Genomic DNA, 23,605 nt, shown 5'->3' on the forward strand with positions numbered 1-23,605 from the left:
GGCCACACCTGGAGTGTTGTGTCCAGTTTTGGGCACCTCAGTACGAGAGAGATCTCGAGGTGCTGGAGCGAGTGCAGAGGAGGGCAACGAGGCTGGGGAAGGGCCTGGAGAATAAATCCTGTGAGGAGAGATTGAAGGAGCTGGGACTGTTCAGTGTGAGGAGGAGAAGGCTGAGGGGAGACCTCATCACTCTCTACAGCTCCCTGAAAGGACATTGTAGAGAGGTTGATGATGGTCTCTTCTCACAGGTGATTAGTGACAGAACAAGAACCCTGTTGCTTTAAACTTCAACAGGGGAGGTTCAGACTGGACATCAGGAAAAAATGTTTCCCAGAAAGAGTGGTCAGAGAGTGGAATAGGCTGCCCAGGGAGGGGGTGGAGTCACCATCCCTGGGTGTGTTTAAGGGTCGTTTAGATGAGATGCTGGGGGATGTGGTGAGGGGAGAACTTTGTAGAGTAGGGCTGAGGCTTGGACTCGATGATCCCAAGGGTCTTTTCCAACCTGAATGATTCTGTGATTCTGTGAACATGGGCTGTGCATTCATTCCAGGGCCAGAATGGGGCAGCAGGGCACCCCTTACCCCCAGCCTAACTCTACCTGTCCTCCAGGCCAGCAGTGTCCAGAGGAAACTGCTGAAAATCATGTGGGTCAGTGAGCTGAAAATGGGGCTCTGTGTCTCCAGTGAGCCAACAGGCCCATCAGCCAAGTTAACAGGCTAAGCAGTGTTTCTCTAGTCTCTCACATCTTTCCCTGTGTTGCCCCAGGTTCCAGCGTCTCACCACGACACAGAATGACGGAGCATGAGGACTTCGCAAGCTTGGCTGGGTACTGGAACTCCTCTGACAGTTACCACTTCAGCCCTGCCAGTGTCATTGTCCCTGTGGTCTTCTCCCTCATCTTCCTCCTGGGCACAGTGGGCAATAGCCTGGTGCTAGCAGTGCTGCTGCGCAACGGGCAGATGGGCCACAACACTACCAACCTCTTCATCCTCAACCTCAGCCTGGCTGACTTCTTCTTCATTGTCTTCTGCGTGCCTTTCCAGGCCACCATCTATTCCCTTGAGGGCTGGGTCTTCGGCTCCTTCGTCTGCAAGGCTGTCCACTTCTTCATCTACCTCACCATGTATGCCAGCAGCTTTACTCTGGCTGCCGTCTCTGTGGACAGGTAACAGTCTAAGGATGCCCTTGGGCTGGGGAAGGAGGGCAGTCTGCGAAGCTGGAGTGAGTGAGGGCACGGGAACATCGTGGCCCGCCACCTTCAGGCCGATGGTTCAAACCCCGGTGGTATCGATCCGTGCCAAAGGCAGTTTGGAGACCAGTCGTGTCTCTCTTGCCCTAACAACCCCCAAGCAGCACTTTCAGATCTCCTGAACGCAAAGCTGATGCTGCTCCTGTCTGCGCTTTCTGCAGGAAAGACCTGCCTTGCAGTTAGAGCATTTGAGACCCAAGCTAAGCTCCCCGCTGTGCCACAGACTCCCACTGAGTCACCTCGCTCTGTATTAGAGACGCCGCTCGGAGGGTAATAGCTATCCCCAAGGCACCATTTCAGAAAAGCATCGTGTGCAGGCAGCAAGGTGGTCAGAGGGCACCGTAAGAGAAGCCACATAAATACCCGAGAGAGATCCCAGTCTTGCAGTAAACATACCATTCCCCAGGGGCTGCCAGCCCAGGCAAAACCTGTCATCTAGCAATTCCTGTTCCCCCACCGCCCCCAGCCCTCCGGCACTGTGCGCAGAAGGGCACCTGCACTGTGAGCCGAGTCCCTTCTTGGGAAGTCACCCAGGGTGCTCTGGCCCCGATGGGTACCACCTACATTGTTCCCAAGGACTCTGAAAGGCGACTGTCAGCTGCCCCACTTCTGACGGAGCCCGCGCTTACGGTCCAGGATGAGGAAGAGGTCCCCACTGGGGTAAGCCTTGACTGCCACAGGGAACATGTCCTGTCCCGTCTTGCCCCTTGCGCTGGCTTCCAAGGTACCAAGACAAGATAGAGCCCAACAGCCCTCTGCAGTGAAGAGGTTCACAGCACTGTAGGCAGAAGGAACCTTCAGTACCAGGGAGTATCTGGGATGGGTGAAATCCCAGCAAAAAGTGTGGCTGGGCTACTCTTCAGCCCCCTTCCACTTTGTCCAGCTCCCAGGTGCCACCTGCAGAAATGGGCATCTCCTGGTTGGGGCGAGGGGGTCACGTGAAATCCCCGGCAAAAATATCCTCTGGGATTCCAGTGGTTACACAGTTGGAAGACCCAAGATTTCTCATGATTTAAGCCTCTTGCTTCCCTGCACCTTCATCACACGAGTGCAGTCTGCCTCTCCCGCCAGCTCAGAACCAGGCACAGTATCTCAAAAGAAAGGACATTTTGGCAATGTGCTAGTGCCTCCGTTCTCTCCCTTTCTGGTGGCACTTGTGTGCTGTAGTGCAGTGCTCCACCCAAGAGGTGGCTGCATTTCAGTAGGACATGAAGGGATTCTCGCTGAGCTGCCAGCAGCTTTCAGGATGACAGGACCAGCAAGCGACGAGAGTTTTGTCACACCAGCTGCATGTCTTATCTACCTGCTCTGCTGGCCTTACAGTGCATCAAATGAGCATCCTTCTGTGGACGCTGGCAGACTGAGGCTGCAGCAGCTGTGCTCCTGTCTGTGCTGACAGCTCCTCTCCATCCCCTAACCACAAGCACCAAGCCACCTTCTCTCCTTGCTGACATCGACAGCTTTGCCCTATGGTGTTGCCTGGAGGTGGGGGAGCAGAGCTGCCCATCACACCACATCTAGCCACTGTTGCTGGAGGGAGCAGACAGACCATCACTGCCTGCTTTGGGCTGGCCTGAGAAAGCAGACAGTGCCAAAAGGCAAGGGCCCCCCCGGTCCCTTTGGTACCAAGGTGGAGGCAGCCACAGCTCCAGTGAGCAAATCTCACCCCTGCCAGGCTGGACAAGGCTGGAAATACACCTTCAGTGGGCAGGGGCCTGCACAGTGCCCATCACCCAGTGAAGCTTCCCCAGTTCCTGAATCCTCAGCTCAAACTTTCTGCTGGATAAATTCTGCCAAGCAGTGGATAGCTGCATGGTCTCCACAGTACCACCTCTCTGGCCCTAGCTCAGGGACATAACCCAACCCACCATGTACAGAGGGATGAGCCAGCCTAAGCCTGTGGGAGGAGAAGCATCCTTGCTAGAAAGAGAAAAGCTGCTTTACCCAGGACTGTACCTCAAATGGGGTGTGAGATAACATGTAGGGCCACTGCTCAGGGACCTCCAGGAGAATGAAGGAAACTCTTGTCCCTGGAGATTGTGTGGCCAGGCAGAGCTTGGCCGAAATCTCAGTGCTGGTTGCTTTGCTCTCCCCTCCAGGTACCTGGCCATACGCTATCCACTGCGCTCCCGGGAGCTGCGGACCCCCTACAACGCAGTGGCTGCCATGGCTGTGATCTGGGGCCTCTCTGTGGTCTTTGCTGGGCCCTACCTAAGCTACTATGACCTGATTGAGTGGGAGTCCAGCTACATCTGCATGCCTGGCTGGGAGGAGTGGAGACGCAAGGTCATGGACACCAGCACATTTGCCTTCGGCTATGTCATCCCAGTGCTGGTCATCAGCCTCTCCTACACCAGGACCATCAAGTACCTGTGGACAGCAGTGGACCCCCTGGAGGACATATCAGAGTCCAAGAAGGCCAAGCGGAAGGTAACCAAGATGATCATCATTGTAACCATCCTTTTCTGCCTCTGCTGGCTGCCCTACCATGTAGTCATCCTCCGATACCTCTATGGAGACTTTCCCTTCAACCAGGCCACCTACGCCTTCCGCCTGCTTTCCCACTGCATGGCCTATGCCAACTCCTGCCTCAACCCCATCGTCTATGCCCTGGTCTCCAAGCACTTCCGAAAGGGCTTCAAAAAGATTTTCAGCTGTCTCTTGAGGAAAAAGCACCGCAACAAGGTGCATGCGGTGCGCGCTGCCCACATTGTGCCTGGATTTGAGGCAGGCTCCACTGAAGTGTCCCAGATGCACGAGGAGAATAACAGGTGCGAGATGAACCCAGCCTCCATGGCAGTCCCTTCCAGTTCCTCCAAGCCCCTTCATATTTCTTAGTGGCCAAGCTCCACACCATCTGCCAGCTCAGCTGTGTCACCAGATTCAGGCCACTCTTTCCCACTGAGTGAGAGAGGATGCTGGAAAAGCAAGCCAGAAACTGCTATACACTGCTTCTGGCCTTGTCGTTCCTTCCCGTTCCCTGTGCCAACTGAGCCATCTTCCCACAACATGCTGCACGCGAGGGAAGAAATAGACCCAGGATGCTCTGCCCTGGTACGGCGGGGCCATCACTGTGTGTGCAGGTTGGGAAACGGGGCTGAAACAAGCGGGATTTTGGGTGGATTTGACACAAAGCCACTGAGGATCAGTCTACGTGGGAGAGGAACTTTAAATGTGATCAAGTAATTGATGTTTGTTCCCTTCTATACTAAAGACGGTTGCATTTGTGTTTTCAGTCTGGACACCAGGGAGTGCTTTGAAACAGAAAAGTAGACAAAAAAGACTATTAACAGCTTTACAGTCCTCAGCAGTTTAAAGGAAAGCATTACATCCTGTGGTCCTGGCTGAAATGTTTATTCCGTGCAGGATGTGCAATATTTGCTTACAAGGCGTTTGACCTTTGACCACTCAACAAGGCTCTTTTAACCAGGGAAAGTCCACAAAACCAGAAGTGGCTTATTCACTGGACCAAGACATTTTCAGTGTTGCTCAGTATAAAAAAAGGGCAGTAAACAGATAACCTGTGTTGCACACTCTACAGCTGAATACACCTGCTATGCGAAGTGTTCACAATCTGAATTCATGCCAATGACCTTCTCCAGAGGTTGGTTTTTCGGCGCACAAATGCACACCTGCTCATTTACTTGGATCTATGAAAAAACCTGTAGCAGCATGCGTAGCTCCTTGACATTTTGCAAATGCTTTCATTATTCATTATATATATTTCATAAGAACAATAGCAGCCAGTCAAGTAGGGCCTGGTCTCTGGAGTTTATCTCTGCTTTCTAACTGAATATTTGTGCTGCTGAAGCCGTGTCACGCAGATCCCCTGCAAAGCAAATGCCTCTGGCTTGCGGGCACGACTGTGCCGAAGCCGCTGGCCAGCGCACGGGGGTGATGCAGTTCAGGGGCTGCGGGTGACCGGCGGCGGAGGCGGGAGCACAGGGCTCTGCCCTTGCAGGGAGTCCCTGGGAGGGCCAGGATTAAACCCGAGGCTGCGCTTGGGCAGGTCACGAGCCGCACTGGCTCATCTGAGCGGCTTTACTGAGCACAGGGAGAAGACGCTCGAGGTGGGAGGGTTGATTCGCCCGGCACAGGCCAGCGCCGGAGCCATCTGCACGGCCTCTCCGCATACTCTCAGGTAATCCTCTCGCTCTGCAAATCGGGAGCCGGGTCCCGGCTCCAGCCAGGCTCCGTGCTGTGCCTGGGAGCCGCAGCCCTCCAGGAGCCCCGAGCGGCCCCGTCCCGTGTCCCCAGGGCTGCAGCCGAGCCCCGGCCCTTCCCTCCCAGGGGCGAGGGCTCTTCAGCCGGGGGCCAGGGCTCTTTCCTTGGGGGTAGAAGCCACCTTTAGAGAACCCCGGCGCTGGGAGCATGCCGGAGGGGATGGAGGGGTGGGTGGGTTTGCAGCGGCAGCAGACAGCTTCACTAGTGCTGCTCGGCCTTTTGGGAGAGAAGGCGAGTGGGTAACCATGAGGCAGCTGATCTGCCGAGGCACTTGGGCTGCAGGAGACCCGGAGCACCAGGCAAGCCCCAGATGAACGGCGCAGCAGTGGTTGTAGGGAAACGGATTCTTTGCTTAGGAACGTGCTGACTCATAACAGTTCTTGTATTGCTCTAAAAAAATCACACTTCAAATACTCTGCTTTTATATACAGATAGGAAAAAAAAAATGATCAAATTTCCCGAGAACACTCCACAATTTCTGAGCTCATACTGTATTGATGATATAATCTTTTCTCTCATGCTTCCTTCTGACAGCCACATTTACAGGATGGATACAGGCGAGGAAACCACCCATACCCCATCCTGACAGCTCACCCCTGCACCATACCAGACGGTTTCCCCCCGCTCACATATTCACCTTTTTCCTCACTTTTTGACACGCTGGCAGTGCCACAGGCAGCTGCTTGGCACAGCGCGGCTGCGGGGTGACGTGAGCCCGACCCGTGCCAGGGACACTGCGCTGTTCCCATCTGGCTCCTTTAAGGCAACTGATTTCTAAAATGGTCGGAGGACTTGAACCAGACACAGAATTGAGCTGAAGTTGGCAATTTCTGCTTCAGAGCCCTGCTGTGCTGCTGGTGCTGTGGCTGTCAAAGACGTACCAGCTGCGTGCTTCCAAAACATGGGCACGCCTGTAGGCTGAGCAGGTGGAGTTTTGGTAAGATGCAAAACCACCCAAATGGATAATTTTATGGTTTTGGAAATGCTACTCACGGCAATTTCTGCTCTCCTAACCACTGCTCTTAGTAATTAACTTCAAAGTGAAAAAAGTAGGTGGCACTTAGGGAAAAACAAGATGTGCCCAACAAAAAAAAAAAAGGGGGGGGACTAATATTACACTGAACATCTGGGAGAGAAGCAAACTGTCCAACAGTGCTGCCAGTGGCAAAACTCATTGTTGGCTCACCACAAAGGCTTTTTTGTACTCCCTGAACTGTCGGGTATTCTCAATAGCTTGTCACTGGATGCTGCTGATGGTGCCGCAGAGGCTCACAGGGCTGAAGTCGCACCCCGGGACATTTAGCATGGGCTAAACAGACGCCTCTTGCCCTGCGGGCGCAGGATGAGGAAGGGTATTCCCAGTCTAGCTCCCGGCGCTGGGCGCCGAGCCCCGGGCACGGCCTGCCCAGCTGGCAGCACCTTGCCGTGGGGCGGCACGGGGGGGCTTGTGGGCCGGGGGCTCGCGGCAGTGTTTTGTGGGCTCGGCGGTACAAATGGAGTGTGACCGAGCCCTCTGCGTGCCTGGCGGGGCCAGGGTGGCCGTGCCGAGCCGCGGGCTCGCTGGAGCTGCCTGGGAACCCAGCGGAGGCCACCAGCCAGAAAATGCCTCCGGCCCCATGGGCTGCCCCAGCCCCACGCGCTCCGGGCTGCCGTGCAAGCACTGGTGTGGCTGGACACATGAGTACCAGACACACGTGAGGGCCTGGGCACAGCAAAGGCACCTGGTCTGTCTCCACCACAGCATGCCTGCTGCAACGCTGGCAGCCTCCTGTGGGAGAGGGGGCAACTCCCCCTTCCCCTGCCCTGCTGGCATCCAACACCAGTCTGCGGATGTCAGGGCTCGCGCTGGTGACGCTTGGGGCAGCAGCAGGAACGCTTTGGCGTACGGGCAAAGCGTTCCCAGAGCTTCCTGCTGGCATCCACACAGCTCACAGCCCAGGACAGAAGTGTCTGTGACCGCCACGTGCTTTTCAGTTTGCCTTCCCAGACCAAGCCAGGCTGGGATACAAGAGCTTTGGTCCTCCCTGTCTCCCACGGAAAGCTAGAAATGGCGTTATCACCGTCCAGCTCCCGGGGGATATAAAGAAAACTTGCCAGGCAGCAGATGCATCCTGTTGCACAGCTTTGAACCAGCCCTGGTGAAAAAGCTGCCCAGCAGATCGTGATACATAAGGAAAAGCTCCTACATAAAGACGGCTTTGAAGACAGGCACAAGAGAACTTGACCGACAGTGGCCACGCCTATACAAGTGGGTCTATCGTTAGAAGAAACCCGACGCAAACCAGCCAAAAGTGACAAAGTTGCAACAAAATAGTGCCAACTCAGATAATAAATATGCATTAAGCGTGCTTGCATGGGGGGTTGTGTGTACAAATTCTCAAAAGTGAATGGTAACAAGCAATGTCATGGCCAAAGCCAACAGGTTTTTTAGACTGTAAAAATGAGTATGTGAGTAGCCTTAACATTGCACATAAAGAATCAAGAATTGTAACACAGGGTGCTTCTTGGGCTCTCAGAGAGAGGCACCTTTATGGCTGGCAATAAAAAGGGGTTTTAGCTAGCGCGTACATCTGCTGCCTTCCTTCCCGTACCCACACACGAGCTCAAAGAGAAGAAAAGTGCAAGCAAACCCATTCCAGTGAAAGTTCAGGTCAACACTTAAACAGCCAAAACTCCAAATAGTTACGCTGAACCTTACTTAGATATTTATTTTATCTTCCTTTGATATGTAATAGGCACATTCCCTCCTACCCGCAGTGTTTCCTCACAGCCTCACAGCTCTCCTACGTAAGAAACAAGCTACGAAAGAAAAAAAAAAAACCTGCTCTGGTGGACACCAAAATGCCCATGACATTCTCAAACTCTCAATCTGAGAGTCAAGGGACAGGATCTCCTAAAGGCTCTTTCACAGGCACTGCCCCAAAACCCCCACACTGCTTCTCTACTCAGTGCACAAAGAGATTAGGAAGCTTCGTTTTTATGTAGATGGTTTCTGAAATTCAACAAGTAATTTCTAATGAGGAGAAGCCCTTTGCCTTGCATCTGGCAACCAACCGGGATGTGGACGCAGCAGCACAGACCAGTGCCACGCACAAACCACCACCCTACGTGCAGGGAAAGCACGACACGTCAGATGCGGTACCCAGTAACGACAGAAAATGGCTCTGCACATCAGGTCTCTGTATGAGCAGGTGAGTTCTTTTAGTCAGACACAGAAATCAGAAGGGATCTCTTTTTCTTTTGCTGAAGTAGACTCTCAGTAAATGCTGCCAAAGAATGCAAAAACAACCAAAAAAGCACGTTTCAGCAGGTACTTCCATCCTCACTAGATGCATATCATTGAAGCATTTCTCACATTCTCTCCTCTACTCTAAAGGGTCCCCACTTAAGATGCATTTGAGTTACACTGACCATCAAACAGACACCACTACCAGGTATTTCTCCAGACTGAAGGCTGACAGCAGTGCGCAAGGACAGTCCTTTCTGGACATCTCACTCCTGGGTAGAAATCCTAGAGACTTCCTGTAATGTAGAGGAGGTCCAAAGAGCTACAATAAGCTTTTTAAATCCGGCACTGCAAATAAAAAGCAAATGGGCAAACAAACAAACAAAACATGACAGGTAAACCTCTGGGGCACTAAGGAGGAACAAAAGGTCTCCTGTGAAGTCCCTCACAAAACAGACAAGTGGCTTAAAGAGACGCCTGCAAAGAAACTGCGGATGGAAGACAACCCTGATAACTCCAGCACCAATGTGGAAATGGCAGCACTGATCCTTCTCCTGCTCCTCCTACAAGCTCTTCGCCAGCCACGTGAAGAGGCAAAGCCAAGGATGATCAAATCAGATCTGACAAGAAATTGTGCCCTCCAAATCAAAATGATCAGGAAACCTATTTGAAATACAGATTCACATCCACTGTCATGGATGATGAACCTCGCCCTAAGCACATGTTGTGCCTTGAGACAGGAGCTAAGGGCTGCATGAAGTCACCGCCACGAGCAGACGATCAAACCCGAAGCATCCAGAAGAAGCAGACAAACCTCCACCATTTTTTCAGCAATCTTTCAAGTCACGCGATACTCAGTCCAGGACGTTACGAAATGTCACTAATCTTAACGATAGCAGCCTCTTTGCAGGTTTCTTACTCAAAAGCAAAAACCAAAAAGCCACATACCCCTGGGGAAACCCTTGCCCTTCCATGTGGCTGGTGTCTTCCCATGGCTCTTCCTCAAGGCAGGAGAAATGACCGTGAATTTGGAAGTCCACATAAACTGAGAAGTACACTTAGTCCTCTGGCAGTCGTTACCTAGGGGCCACAAGTCCTCTCAGCCCTTCCCAGAATTGCCCATTGGTCGTCTGGCAGTCATTCTCCATGCAAGGACTCCACACCCACCCACCTACCAACTCACCAGAAATGAGTGGGACCGCACCGGAAGGGACACTGCCTGACCTGCTGTAGACATATTAGGCCAGAGATGATGGTTTCAAGACAGAAAACAACACAATCCTCCAAAACAGCAAAAAAATCAACCAGAAGACACATCGTACACAAAGCAAAGGTCCCCATCCAATCCCTAAAAAGGCAAGCTAAAAAGGACTCTCCACAAGAAAAGACCACACAGAACACAAGATAAGGTAAAGTTAACCTAACCCCAGGAACCCAGGGCCAACAAACCCAGATCCAGTCCATAACAATAACACGCTGTAATCCTAACTTGCTTAACCTCTGGCATACCATAACCCTGCCACCACGTAACCCTAGAGCACTGTAGCCCCAAGATGTCATAAAACTTAACACAAACACCCTGGAAATCCCTGCCAGGGCCTTCAGGTGTCCCAGGATTTCAGGCATCACAACTCTGAAGTGGGAGTGGGGCAGAGCCACCAGGATGTAACCAACATCCATCTGTGGCAGGTGTATCCGCCCAATGAAAGCAGAGCTTCTTGGCTGCTGAAGTGCAGCAGCTCCTGACTGCCTTTGTTCTCAGGGCCTCGCGGTAATTGGGGCCTTTGGCCAATGGGAGCCGCGATTGACTACAGGTCAGATTCGGCCTGGGTATAAATGGAGTCCCCTGGGGGAGCCATTTTGAGCTCGTCCCCTGGAGCAGCACGCTGCGGTCGAGGACTCTCCCCTTGGGTCAGGACGCTGCCCAAGGAAACTCCTCGAGGTGCCTTGGGTCGGGACGCTGTCCTGAGCAGGTCCTCGAGGTTGAGAGCCCTCACTTGGTAGGTGAGTGATAAGAGCGTTTGGGTTGCCGTTAAACCCTAGGGAGTGGGGCTTTGTTCTGCGCTTTGGGTTGCCGTTAAACCCTAGAAAGTTGTTCTGTTCTCCTCTCACAGACATTTGAACCTGTAATTTACGGAGAGCTAGTTAAATGTGTTAATAATTAAATTTTTATGTTTGGTGGTTGGTTGTTTATTTGAGAGCCTCCATAACACCATCATCCGTCACACCCTAAAAAAGGCCACGTGTTAAACACTCCCAGGGGGAAAGGCTGAGGCACTCAGAGACTCTGAACTGGCCAGCCACAGCCACGGGGCTTCAGCTCATCATTTCTGGGCCAGAGTCACCAGGCAGATGACCCCGTCCTCCTGAGACACCTCTCTGGGCAGCCGTACCCAGCTCTGAGGGGCTAGATACGGCCTTTGCTTGACAGGGATGTGCTGCCCAGGAGCAGCATCTCTCACAGGGGCACTGGGAAGCCTCCTCAGGCCCGGATGCCTGAGAAACACCTCGGCGCTGCTCCATATCTCACCAAAACCTGGGGCGGCGGAAGGCGGCTTTGCTGGCCTCCAAGAGAAGCAGCTCACCTGGGCTGCTCTGTGGCCACCGGGCCCCTTTGCTGTCAGGCGGGTCTCAGCGTTGCTCTGCACTCGGCTGTCTCCTCCCTGCAGGACGCTCTCCAGCGCACGGGACGGCTCCGCTTGGTCGCCCTGTGGACAGAGATGGAAAGGGAGGGATGGGTTGCTTTGCCCCCATTCCCAGGGTGCCACAGGAGAGACCTGCCACCCCAAATGAGCTGTGTGACGTGGACACCACATATGGGCTGCAGACGTGGGCCAGGACGGCTCCGGGGTGTGGACAAGCCATTCTGCGTTGCCTCAGGCACTGGAGACAACGGGGGGAGACCCGGGGCAGCTGGCAGCCGGTGGTGGGGCCCGGCAAGGTGCAGGGCCCGCAGAAATGCCCGGCTCTGTCAGCCTCGGCGCCGCGGCTGTGGCACGGGGCTGGCACCAGCTGGGGCTTCGCTGCGAAAAAACAGGCAGGGGTGACCCTGGAATCCCACACACGTACCCGGTCCTGGGACATGGCAACCTGCCCCTCTTCCCACCACCATCACGGGATCCAGAAAGACGCCCTGGCATGGACCTGAGCCGTCTCTTGAAAGATGAGTCTCTAACCAGCAGGCCTAGAAAGAGGACAAATTGCCCAGAATTAAGCTGTGCTCAAGTTTTTGCAGGCACTATGGTTTTCTGAGCTGCCTGGTGGTGCTGTTCCCAGGGAACACTCAAGACACAGGCAGGCTGCCTGCACCTGCAGGCAGGGGGTGGAATGTGCGCAGCGAGAGCGAGCGATGGTTTGTGCAGCTGTTGAATGGGTTCGGCCTTTAAATGTGTCCAGCCTGGTACGCCTGGTCCCTTTTCCCTTTGCAGGTTGTATTTAGAGCTTAAATAGTACTTTTCTAAAAGCAAAACCAACAAGCAGACAAGCAAAAAAAAAAAAAGCTGGGCAATCTTTCTTCCCCCTAGCTGGTCTTTTTTTCCCCAGTCCTGGCCACTTTGCAGCGTGATGATCAGCACCAATATTAGTGCACCCGACTGGGCTCAGGGCAGGGCTTTTGCAGGCCGCACATTTCTTGAGGCTCCCAGTAACGCAGTTCAGGGGGAACGCTCAAGAATTGGGGGCATTTGCCCATAATTGCTCTTCTTGGCCTCTCCCCATCACTCTCTGTCCAGATCCCTGCCCCCATTTTTTTAGTTCCTCCCTCTCTGTCTTTAACCCATCGCTGTTTTCTCTTTCTCTTTCTTTCTCTGTCTGACTCCCTGTCTGTAGTTTCTCATTCCTTCCTGTCTGTCCTATACCCTGTTGCTATTTTTTCCTTTCTCCACATCTCTCTCTTCTGCTCCCTGACCTCTTTTTTCTGCCACCATGTGCTGCTTCCTGGCCTTATTTTGCCTCTCTCTCCTGCAGCCTGTCCCCTCTCTCCCCCTTGTCTCCCCTGCTCAGCTGGCTGGGCCTTCTCTCTGGGCCTCTGTCCTGCTCCCCATCCCCTTTTGCTCTTCCTCCGGCTCCATCCTGGAGGCCATCTCTCTTCTGTCCTTCTCCGCCTCCTTGTGCTGATCCACACCCTGTTTCTCAGTCTTTAGGGACACTTTCCCATCCTTCTCTTGCTCTGTGCCCTGCTCTCTGTCCCTGCCTCTCCCCTTCTCTTTCCCTTCCCTCTTCCCTCTCACCCCTTCCCCTCCGTCCCTCTCTCCTGCTCCCTGTCCCATGTCTCTGTCACTCCTCTCCTGGTGCCTTTGCTGTCTCTCACCCCCCCGTCCCGCTCCCTCGCCCTGCCTGTGTCTGTCTGTCCCTCTGTCCTCCTTCCTGCCCTTCTTCTCTCTCTGTCCCTCCGTCCTGAGGCTTATCACTCTCCTTCTTCAGGCACCCACTGTCCCCTTCCCCTGCACCCTCTTCCCGCTCTGCCCCTCTGCCTGGCTCCTCACCAGGATTTTTCCTTCCCCCACTCCCTGCCCAGCTGCCCCCATTCTCTGTCCCACTGCCCGTTTCCCATCCCTCTGTCCACCTCCCGTCCCTCTCCAGCCAGCCCAATGCCCTGTCCCACCTCTCTCTGCCGCTCTGCGCCTCCGTCCGTCCGTCCGCCCACCGGTGCCTGGGCGGGAAAGGCTTCGAGGAAGCAGCCATGGGGCTGCGGGGGCGGGGCCGGGCCGGGGGACGGTGTCCCCGCAGGGTCAGGCTGCAAGAAACAGCACCCGTGGCATGCTGGGAGCTGTAGTCCTGGGCACAGGGCTGCCGGGTGGCCATGTTGGTTCCCGGGGCATGCTGGGAGCTGCAGTCCTGGGCACGGGGCTGCCGGGCGGCCATGTTGTCTCAGGAGGTGCAGCCTCTGCTCCAGCTGCGGCCCGGCTGAGGTCAGTACTGGGGTCACCCGTGAGGAGTGAGGCCCTTGGGCAGGTGTCGGGGTTTCTCCTGCCCACTGGATGCCTGGCGGTGGGGGGGGGCGCTCCTGGTCAGCTGGAGCCGGGCCCGGCCAGGGCAGGCCCAGGAGTAATGTGAGAGCTGGGGGGGGAAGGGGGAAGGAGACAGCCCCCCCTGGGCACAGGCACCGGGCAGCCCTACCCCCAGAGCCCCCGGCAGCCCCCCCAGCATGTTACTACAGCACTAGCAGTAGTGTGTTTTTCTGTTAACTCTTACAGGGCTTTTGTTGTCCTTCAAACAGGGTTCATTACCCTGGGTGCAGAAAAGCCAATCTTACACACAGAGCTGAGAGAGCAGTTTAAGACATTTTTGCACAAAGATTGGGCCTAGGTGGTAATTCCACATGCTGCACAAAGGAACTACAGCCTATTTATCTTGTTACATGACTCGTAAAAACCTATCTAAGATTACACTCATGGGTCTGTAATTACTATTCCATCTCCTATTGGTTGGTTATATTTAAATTACCCTCACTTGCTGTGTAAATTAGCATGCATGCTCCTTACAGGCATGGGGGGCCCAAGTCTTTTTGGTCTTGAATTGAGTCAGTGGTCACGGTCTCCCCACGGCACGCCCCCCCCCCCGCCCCCCCCAGGGCCATTTTAAATTAGTTTCTTGACATATTTTGCTAATTTGCCTTTTTAGAGTCTGATTCATTCTTTCTACCTTTCCGCTGGATTGTGGCCTCCATGGTGCAGGTAAATCCCAAGTAATTCCCAGAATTTTACAAGCACTTTGTACTACTTGAGCAACAAAGTGTGGGCCTCTATCTGAAGAGATCCCAGTAGGGACTCCAGATCTCGGGATTATTTCTCATAGTAACCATTTTACCACTTCTTTTGCCTGAGTGGTATGACAAGGAAAGGCTTCTGGCCATCCTGGGAAAGTATCAACCCCCACCAGAATGTATCGATACCCATTTTGTCGAGGTGACTCTGGAAAGTCTGCTTGCCGATAGTCTCCTGGTCCTGTTCCAGATTTGAGTTTACCCATTTGGACCCTTCTCTCTATTACTGGATTATTTTTCAAACACACATCACATTTTGCAGTTATCATTTTGGCTAATCCTAGTATTTTCACTGATATGACTTGTCTTTTTAAAAGGGTTATTAAGGCTTCTGTGTCCCAGTGACATTCTTGGTGTTTTGTCTGAATTACCTCTCTCATCAAGAGAGGCAGAACCACCACTTGTCCCTTGGATGTCACCCACCATCCAGCTAAATTTTTCTTAGCATTCAATAATTGCCCCGATTTATCATCTTCTTCTGAATATTTAGGTTTCTCCCTTGGGAGAATTACTGTCTTGGTTGCAATCAGTGCCATTTGTAATGCTATTTCTTTCGCTGCTTTTCTGGCAGCCCTATCTGCTAAGTTATTCCTCCAATTTCTTTTGTATTCCCAACCTGATGTGCTTTACAGTGCATGATTGCCACCTGAGTTGGTTTCTGAACTGCTTGCAATAATTGCAAAATTTCATCCTGATGTTTAATGTTTGATCCCTGGGAGGACAATAATCCTCGTTCTTTCCACAAGACTCCATGGACTTGTACTACCCCAAAAGCATACTTTGAGTCAGTCCAAATATTTACTTTCTTCTCTTTACTTAGTTCTAGAGCTCTAGTTAAGGCAATGAGTTCTGCCTTTTGAGCTAAGTGGTGCCATTTGCCTCTGTGATGGAGTTGTCTGTTGTTACAGCATATCCAGAGTATCGAACTCCCTGTTCCACGAAGCTGCTGCCGTCTGTGTATAACTGCCAGTCGGGATCTTCCAGCGGTGTGTCCTTCAGATCCTCTCGACTGGAGTACCCATGCTCAGTGGTAGTCAGGCAGTCGTGCTCCAGCTGCCCTTCCTCCTGTGTAGAACTTAGAAAAACTGCAGGGTTTACCAGGTTAGTTGTTTTTAAAACTACATCATCTTGTTCAGTCAGGACCACCTTGTACTTCATCATTCTGCTCAGGGACAAGCAATGTCCCCCCTTTTGTTCTAAAACAGTTATCACCATGTGTGGGACGTGTACTGTTATTGTTCTTCCCAAAGTCAGTTTCTGGGCCTCTTGAATAAGCATCACTGTAGCAGCAACTGCTCGAAGGCAAGGAGGCCATCCTTTACTCACAGTGTCCAACTGTTTGGACAAGTATCCAACTTGTCTCTTCCAGCTTCCTATTCTCTGGGTCAGCACACCTAGAACAAGATGTTGTCTTTCATAAACAAACAACTGGAAATCTTTGGATAAATCTGGAAGCCCCAGGGCAGGTGCAGACGTCAGAGCTCATTTTACATTTTTAAAGGCCTGTTTCTGATGTGGGCCCCATGCAAAGGGAAAGTTCTTTTGAGTTTCATACAATGGCCTGGCTATTTGGGCTTTATTTCTGGATACCTTGTACCTGTTTAGTCCGAAAAAAAATTTAGAAGTTCTAATGTTACCTTTATGCAGGTGGATCTTTCCTCTGTAGCAATCAGTGTGTCGTCCACATATTGCAAAAGTAAGTGCCCAGGATTTGGCTGTGAATCATCCTGTTTCCATATTTCAAGTTCCTTTGCCAACTGATTTCCAAAAATTGTCGGACTATTTTTAAATCCTTGGGGTAGTCTTGTCCTTGTCAACTGCATTTTTTTTTTTGTCCCGTTTGTGGATTTTCCTACTCAAAGGCAAACAATTTTCTGCTTCCCTTCTCCAGAGGTATGCAAAAGAAAGCATTCTTTGAGTCAAGCACTGTAAACCACTGACGGGTCTCTTTTAAAGCTGTCAACAATATATATGGATTTGCCACTACAAAATCCGTGTCCTTAACTATCTGATTCACTGCTGTTAAGTCTTGTACTAACCTATATTCACCTGAAGGTTTCCTAACCGGTAAAATTGGAATATTAGATTCACATTCCTCAAGGATTTTATACTCCAAAAATTTGTCAATCATTTCTTAATTCCCTTCTAACTTCTGATTTAATCGGGTGCTGTTTAATCCTTGCTGGTCTTGCGCCCTCCTTCAACTGTATTTTCACAGCTAGTGCTGATTTTGATTTGCCAGGTTTATCGGTTTCCCCTACTATAGGGATTACTGGTACATCTACTTCCTGTAGAATTTCTTGTTCTGTTATTCTTTCTTGTATCATCAGGATTTCTCCTGGCTTTGACTCAGGTATTTTTAGGAAGAGTTCCCCTTCCTCAAAGACAATTTGTGCATTTAATTTGGACAACAAACCCCTTCCTAACAAGGGTATCGGACATTCTGGTACGTACAAGAATTCATGTGTAATTATTTTGTTTTAAATAATATTTTAAATACAGGGGTTGTAGAAATGGCTGTTTTCTTCTTCCCCTGTTGCTTCCCTTATGTTTGCTGTTTTCATTCGCAATTTCCTTTTACAGGTATTCAATACTGAAAATGTTGCTCCTGTATGTACAAAAAAATTTAACCTCTTTTTCTCCCAGCTTAATTACAACCAGAGGTTCAGCTGGGTTCCCCTCCGGTCCCCTTCATTCATCTAGGATCATTACTCTTGCTGCCTCTTGCTGACGACCCCTCATCTTTGGACATTCTCATTTCCAATGCCCTTCTTCTCTACAATGAGCACACTGATTTATTCCTAGGGGTGCATTAAAATCTCAGCTCCTAGAATTCACAAATCCTCCTCCAAAGTTCCATTGGTAGGCCACTTTTCCTGATCATCCAAAACATATAAAAGCCACCAATAATTATAATATTTTATATATTTGACTTTTATATAAGTCATCAGGTATTCCTCCCCAATGTGCTAACACACATCCTGATGGGGAAATCTTGGGTACCTTTTCATCAAAAGCCAAATTACCAACACTCTTACTCTTGAACAAATGCATTAGTGTAGATGTCATTTCAAAATATTTTAAAATTCCCACACACACAATCACTCAATCTTTCGCTTCGTTTTTCTCCGGCTGCACCCTCGCGGGGTAACAGAACCGCAGATCCAGACTCTGCACTCGCTTCGTACTTATTTGTACGTCTCAAACTCACACAAACACCACCAATTTTATTTTTTTTTCTGCCTTTTTTAAAAATACCAAAATACAAATACCGATGAAAACCTACAGCATATAGGTTTTTCCAATACCCAAATTTCTCCAACCCTGCAATAGCTTTCGCTTATGTCTTACGGGCAGAGGCCTCGGCTCCCAAACCAAACGGGTACCCTTTGTCCAACCCTGCGCAGCTTTCGCCGCATCTGGCAGGCACTTCCCAAACGAAACCAAATAAGAAGTGTCTTACCAATTCCAGGGGACGTCGCAAAGAGCTTTATGGATCGGGGATCGATGGGTATCCCCAAGAATTCCTCGGTGCCAGCCAGAACCGATCTGGTCCCCAACTCCTCCGGTCTCTCTCAGCAAGGTCCCATCTGGGTCGCCAGAAACTGTCACCAAACTGGGATGAAAGAACTTATTGACACCAGTTTGATGTAGATGAGCAGACACTTCTTTATTGACAGCCGGGTGCGCAGGGGAGTCGTCTCACCAGCAGCGCACACCTAACTCGTGTAACATGCTGATTATATAGGATACAGTCATACATATTAGTCAAGTTCTCACACATAAACATGACCATTCCTGTAACTCATTTTCTTATTCCCACCCCTTGCTGGTCATGTGCACTTGAGTCCTGAAATGAGTTGGGGGGCTGCTTTTGCGACCACCACGGACTACTGACCTAAAAGAACGACCCTCCAATGTCCTTGACTCAAGGACTTTGGCTCACATTGCAGTTTTAACACGCCTTGAGGCCCTTTCACAATACAACTTTTAAAACACCTGGTCTACAGGGCAATAAATCATCCTCACCAGACAGTCTAACGATGGTACCTGGTCTAGCAGCATAACTGGTTGTATGGTTACTCTAAACTAAATACAACATCTCTATGACTACTTAAAACATTACACCACTATCTTTTATAAAAACCGATATTTCTGTGAGATTCCATTTAATTGATTAGTCCTAATCATTCCTTATCAAAATCACCAAAAATCATCAACTCAATAACAAATCCGTAACAGTCAGTAACAGTGGTGTCCCTCTGGATGCACTTTAGAACCTCTAGTTCATTCTGCCCTGGTCCTGTTCCTCTCTGGCCGCTCAGCCCCAGACGTTGCGGAAGGGACGCACGCTGTCACCGTGACATGAAGTGAGTAGGGGCTGCGCTGTGAACGTGCAGACTGCTTTGTAAAATCACCCTGGGTGATGTATGGCGCACCTCGCCTGTGACACTGAGCTCCTGAGAAGTGTTCCTCTTAGCCTGGGCTTCCTCGTGCAGACATTTGGACAGACTTCATGTGCACAGCGCATGAGCCTTTGCTGGGATGACTGTCCCCTGAGAACAGACTCTCAGTGGGCTGCGGCACCGTTCTGACAAGGGGTCTGCAGCACTGAAAACTGTCCCATAAGGTATCTGACAGCCCCTCAGGCACCGTAGAAAATCAGAATAAGGAAGGGTAGTGCATGCTGTCGGATGTGGACAGAACTTTTTCGATTTCTCTGGATGTTAACCAGTGGTAAGATAGCTACAGAAATCTCTTCCTTTTCTTCCTCACTGCCAAGGGAGGTGCCTTACCAGCACTGACACTGATGGCTCGTTGTGCACGGCTGGTTCATTACAGCACAGGATCAGCCTCTGAATCTCTTGGCTAAGGAACTTTTTAAAGCCAGTATTAGACCGTATTAGTGCCATGCTGCTTGCAGCTTACTAACAATTTTTTTGGTTCGGAAGCAACTCAGTCTTTATACTAAGTAGTTTAGCAGTGTAAAATCTGTAGTGTATCACAGTTCAGGAAGAATATGAAAGTAGAAAAAATACTTTCTTACACAGTCCTCTGCTCCTTTACAGGCAGTTGAAGATGCGTATGTACCAGTTGTCAAGTTTGGTGGCGTTGAGGTAAGCGTTTTGCTTTTTTTGTTTAAGCGCGAAATATTTTTTTCTTCCTTTGGAATAGGAGAACTTCTCCAGTGACCATGCTATTTTACAAGGTTATTGGTACCTTAGAGTGTATTTAGGAAACTGTAATTAAGTGACCTGACCACAGCCTGTCCCAGGAGAAGACATTGCAGTAAAATGGGAGATTATAGGAAAATGAGCCCCCAGGAAGCCTGGCAGGCGTGGGAACATCAGGGACACCTCTTTCTAAACCCGTGCTGTAGAGCAGGGTAGCCTGCTGGAACGGCACTTGTCTCCCAGGGACTGTGCAGAGTGGGAGCAGAGGCAGGGTCCTTGCTGACTCCTCCCAGCTCTGACAAGCTGGCTTTCTACAGAGGGATGGGTATGGGGTAGTTCACGGTGTGAATCATGTCAGCAGACTAAAAGCTTTGTTACAAATCAAAAATGAAGTGGTCATGTGACAATCTGGAAAATGACAAGTAAAAGTACTCATGTGACTCCTGCCTGGGTTTGTCAGCTGCAGGAATCCTTGTATCTTGACTGCTTCTTATACGGTGACTGGAGACCTGCGTGCTGTAGTACCTAAGCAAGTCACTGCTTGGTATCACTCTCATGAAGTCACTTGTTCCGTGACCTTCTTGTGGCCTTTGTCTGGTGCAGACATTCACAGAATAACTTTCTTGCCTCAGACTGTGCTATGAACCAGACACTTCAGGATCAAAAGGGCTTACTGCATAGAGAGAATGCTCTCTCCTTTGCTGAAGTACAGCTGAGGTGATTGAACTTATGTCTTAATTCTATGATAATTTTTTTAAGTTCCCTTTTAATGGAAATTGTAAGTTTAGAGTAATCTTTTTCAACTTAAAAAACCCTTCCTTTCCCTAGCTTAAAAAGAAAGGGGGGATACAATGAAGGTTTTGTAAATAAAATACGGAACTTCTAGCAATTTTCTTGAGGTTTCTTGGCAAATAAATCTCTTGGGAGATGTATCTATAGTCACATAGTTCTAAATACAAATGTTAACAACTCTTTTTAAAGACTTGACTAACTGTCCCCCACTGGTGTGCTGTTCACAAACAGTGCAGCATTCTAACTCATGGTTGGCACCTTTTTTTCCTCTTAAGATTGACCTGGTGTTTGCAAAACCGTCTGTGCAAACTGTTTCTGATGATCTCAGAGATGACTGGCATCTGAGAAGCCTGGATAGGAGATGTATACTGAGCTTAAATGGTGAGCATATTTACACATCTTTAAAAAGAAAGTGTTACTGGAATGGGTATAAAATGCACATGACACAACTCCAGTTTCTGTACAAGGTGCATAAGCTGATCTCCTGTGTACTTGAGAGCTGAGGAGGTGGCGAGTGGGCTTAAATGTAGATGTTTCAAGGAGCTGTGTGTTTAGGTAGACCTGTATTTCATGTTTCTTGGATCAGGGTGTGTGCATTGTTCCAGTTTGCCACAGAGACTGCTTCAGATGAATAGGCAGAGCACTTGATAGAGAAGAATGTGTGGTAGTTCATACAAAACAATAAAGATATTTAAAATACCCACAGCCTAACTTGCTCGCTGTTTAACAGTGACTGGTTTAATTGTTCCTGGCTGTCGAAAGAAACCTGGATTTTGGAATCCTCTAGAAAGGCCTTATTAAAAATGGTTGGCGATAGTCTATAAACTATGACAAAGCTGTTGAGGGCACCAGTTACCTGGAGGGATACTGAATGTTATGTGTAATCTGTAATTTTTAACGTACTACAAAGCGAGTAATCCAAACTTGTTTTCATAGATTTGAACAATAAACCGTAAGCTATTGATCCAGCGTAGCATAAACCAGACCTGTACCTGTTACTAGGAACTTCTGTCCTTCAACTTTTTTCTTAGAGTTACCGATGAAATGCTACATCTAGTGCCAAATGAAGAGAACCGTGCAATTAAACTGTGGGCAAAACGTGAGTAAGGTGATTGTTCATAATCTTTAAGCTTTCCAGAGGCACCTCATGCTGAAGAAATAAGACCATTAGAAGTACTTCAGCTTTGGATAGCCATTTAAATGACAGTTTTCAAACAAAACCTGTTTTTTAGTTTAGATTCAAGGTCTGTCCATGGGGTAGAGTGGGTGTGTTTTTTAATGGGGGTAGAGTGGGGAGAAGAGGGGAGTGCCTACAAGACAAGGTGCTTTACTGCTTATCAGGAACATGACTACAGATGGTAAAAAAGCCAAGTTAAGTATAAAAGCTTGATCCATAAGGAATAAGAAAGTATTGTTTGCGCATGTGGCTAGAGCAAGTACTAGAAGAATGGCAGAATTTTTTCTTAAGGGAGGTTGGAGTGAAGCAGTAGCTGTAGCAGTGTAGGCAAATTTCAGAGCAGCAGTATTTTGGGAAGTGGTGTGGTAATGATCCTTTGTCTCATCACTGTTAAGGACCAACAATTTTGTCTCATTGCACTGCAATAACAACTGACTTTGAGGCTGAAGTGTACTGAGTATTCTATAGATTGTGAAGTTGGTGCTGCATGTTTGAAGGGATATCCTTGGGTATTGAGAGACTGCAGGCTAACTGCAGTGTATCCGCTCTAGGACATGGCATTTACTCCAACCTGCTGGGAGTTCTTGGTGGGGTTTCCTTGGTGGGCAATGCTGGTAGCAAGAACATGTCCACTCTATTCAAGTGCTTTGGCTTCTGCTCTTGTGAACAGGTTCTTCTTTTTTTTTTTCAAAATGATAAGAGCTATTGTCTATTTTAGTTTGCAGAAAGAAGGAACACTTGTAGAGGTAGTTCTTCATATAAGATTTATGTCGTCAGCATTCAGTCCTACCCTGAATTACATGGCAGAGTTTAGACGGACAGTTACCGGCTTTTCTTGTATAGGGAACGGCCAAATCTTGTATTGCTGACACAACCCAAAGACAGCAATCTTAATTTACCACTATAGGACCCTAGGGTGTGTAAACATTGAATTCAGAAGCCTTTAAACTTTTTTCCTAGCCTAAGTTGATGCTAAGCACAATTGTTTTAACATCCCAGGTGAACCCCTCAGACCGGTACCGTGTAATGGGGATCCTCGCCCCAGGCTCTCCACAGCAGAACTCTGCACACAAGGGATCTGCATCAACGCCAGCAGCAATGGTAGAGGAGTTCAAACATGGTAAAGTCCTTCCCATGCTTGTTACCTGGTTAAAAAGTATAATTCTTGCTCTATGACACCACATTATCTGAGTTGGTACCTAAGCACAATTCACAATCCTGCCAGCATAGCACCTTTGGTCATCAAAATACTGGATCAGCAACAGTTCAGTGTTTCAAACAGTTCAGACATCAGAGCAATTAAAAAGTGAAGAGGGAACATGTATCTTGAAAGACAGTGCCTGCAGAGGCAGTTAATTTGGAGGAAGGAGAGATTGGAAGAGATCTCCAGGCCCATCATAAACTTACTGAGCTCTATAGTAAGCAGTCAGGGGTTGGCTGGTTGCTTCCTCCTTTCTGTATTTCCCTTGGAAGGCTGTTGCAGAACCCAAATCTTCTAAGCATTAAAGAGTAAACATTAGTAACTGTTCTCCCTAAGTGTTATTTCCGTCTTCTGCATTTACAGCAGTCACCCCACTCTTCTCCCACTTGCTTTTCTGGCCCAAGCATATCCCGCACTCCTGACGTCAGCACGCGTGTCCATCTCCCACGTCCCAGCGATGCCCGCAGCTCTCCTCGCCAGTTCTTCCAGGGACAGTTCATCTTTCCGGTACATGAAGGACCAGCAGGGCCACCACGTCAGACGAGCTGTGCTCTCGTCAGTGGCATTAACTCTCCTCTGCAGTTCCTGAAAACACTGTGCCTGACACACGGCAGTGCAGCGCTGTCTCATGCCCCATCGCGCTGTTGGCTCCCAGATGCTCTTTTGTGCTTCCCTTGAGCTCCCTGTAGGGCTTCTTCCCCCTCCTCAGTTTTGGACAGCCAAAGAACATCCAACTTAGGACTCTCAAATTCTTCCCACTCTTCTAAATATCTTCTTGGGGGTCTCAGCCTTCTGCCC

At 49.8% G+C, this 23,605-nt stretch overlaps 1 protein-coding gene and 1 long non-coding RNA gene across 2 annotated transcripts; both read left to right on the plus strand.

Annotated features, from left to right (window-relative positions):
* Positions 1-516: 516 nt before the first annotated feature.
* LOC141950657 (galanin receptor 2b-like) lies at positions 517-4,087 on the plus strand. The gene is made up of 2 exons (XM_074885793.1): positions 517-1,165; positions 3,349-4,087. Exons 1-2 carry the CDS (start codon positions 792-794, stop codon positions 4,085-4,087), a joined length of 1,113 nt encoding a protein of 370 aa, XP_074741894.1. The 5' UTR covers positions 517-791.
* A 15,444-nt stretch (positions 4,088-19,531) lies between these two features.
* LOC141950629 (uncharacterized) lies at positions 19,532-21,500 on the plus strand. Its single transcript, XR_012631104.1, has 3 exons — positions 19,532-19,580; positions 20,705-20,810; positions 21,461-21,500. It is a non-coding gene; the product is annotated as an uncharacterized LOC141950629 (long non-coding RNA).
* The last annotated feature ends 2,105 nt before the right edge of the window (positions 21,501-23,605 follow it).

Source organism: Strix uralensis, chromosome 16, assembly GCF_047716275.1.
Source record: "Strix uralensis isolate ZFMK-TIS-50842 chromosome 16, bStrUra1, whole genome shotgun sequence".
NCBI lineage: Eukaryota > Metazoa > Chordata > Aves > Strigiformes > Strigidae > Strix > Strix uralensis.

Excerpts from the sequence above, each read along its gene's own strand:
- LOC141950657 (XM_074885793.1), top strand. The coding sequence starts at position 792 with ATGACGGAGCATGAGGACTTCGCAAGCTTGGCTGGGTACTGGAACTCC. Across the intron at positions 1,166-3,348 it reads GCTGCCGTCTCTGTGGACAG|GTACCTGGCCATACGCTATC; the intron begins GTAACAGTCTAA and ends TCTCCCCTCCAG.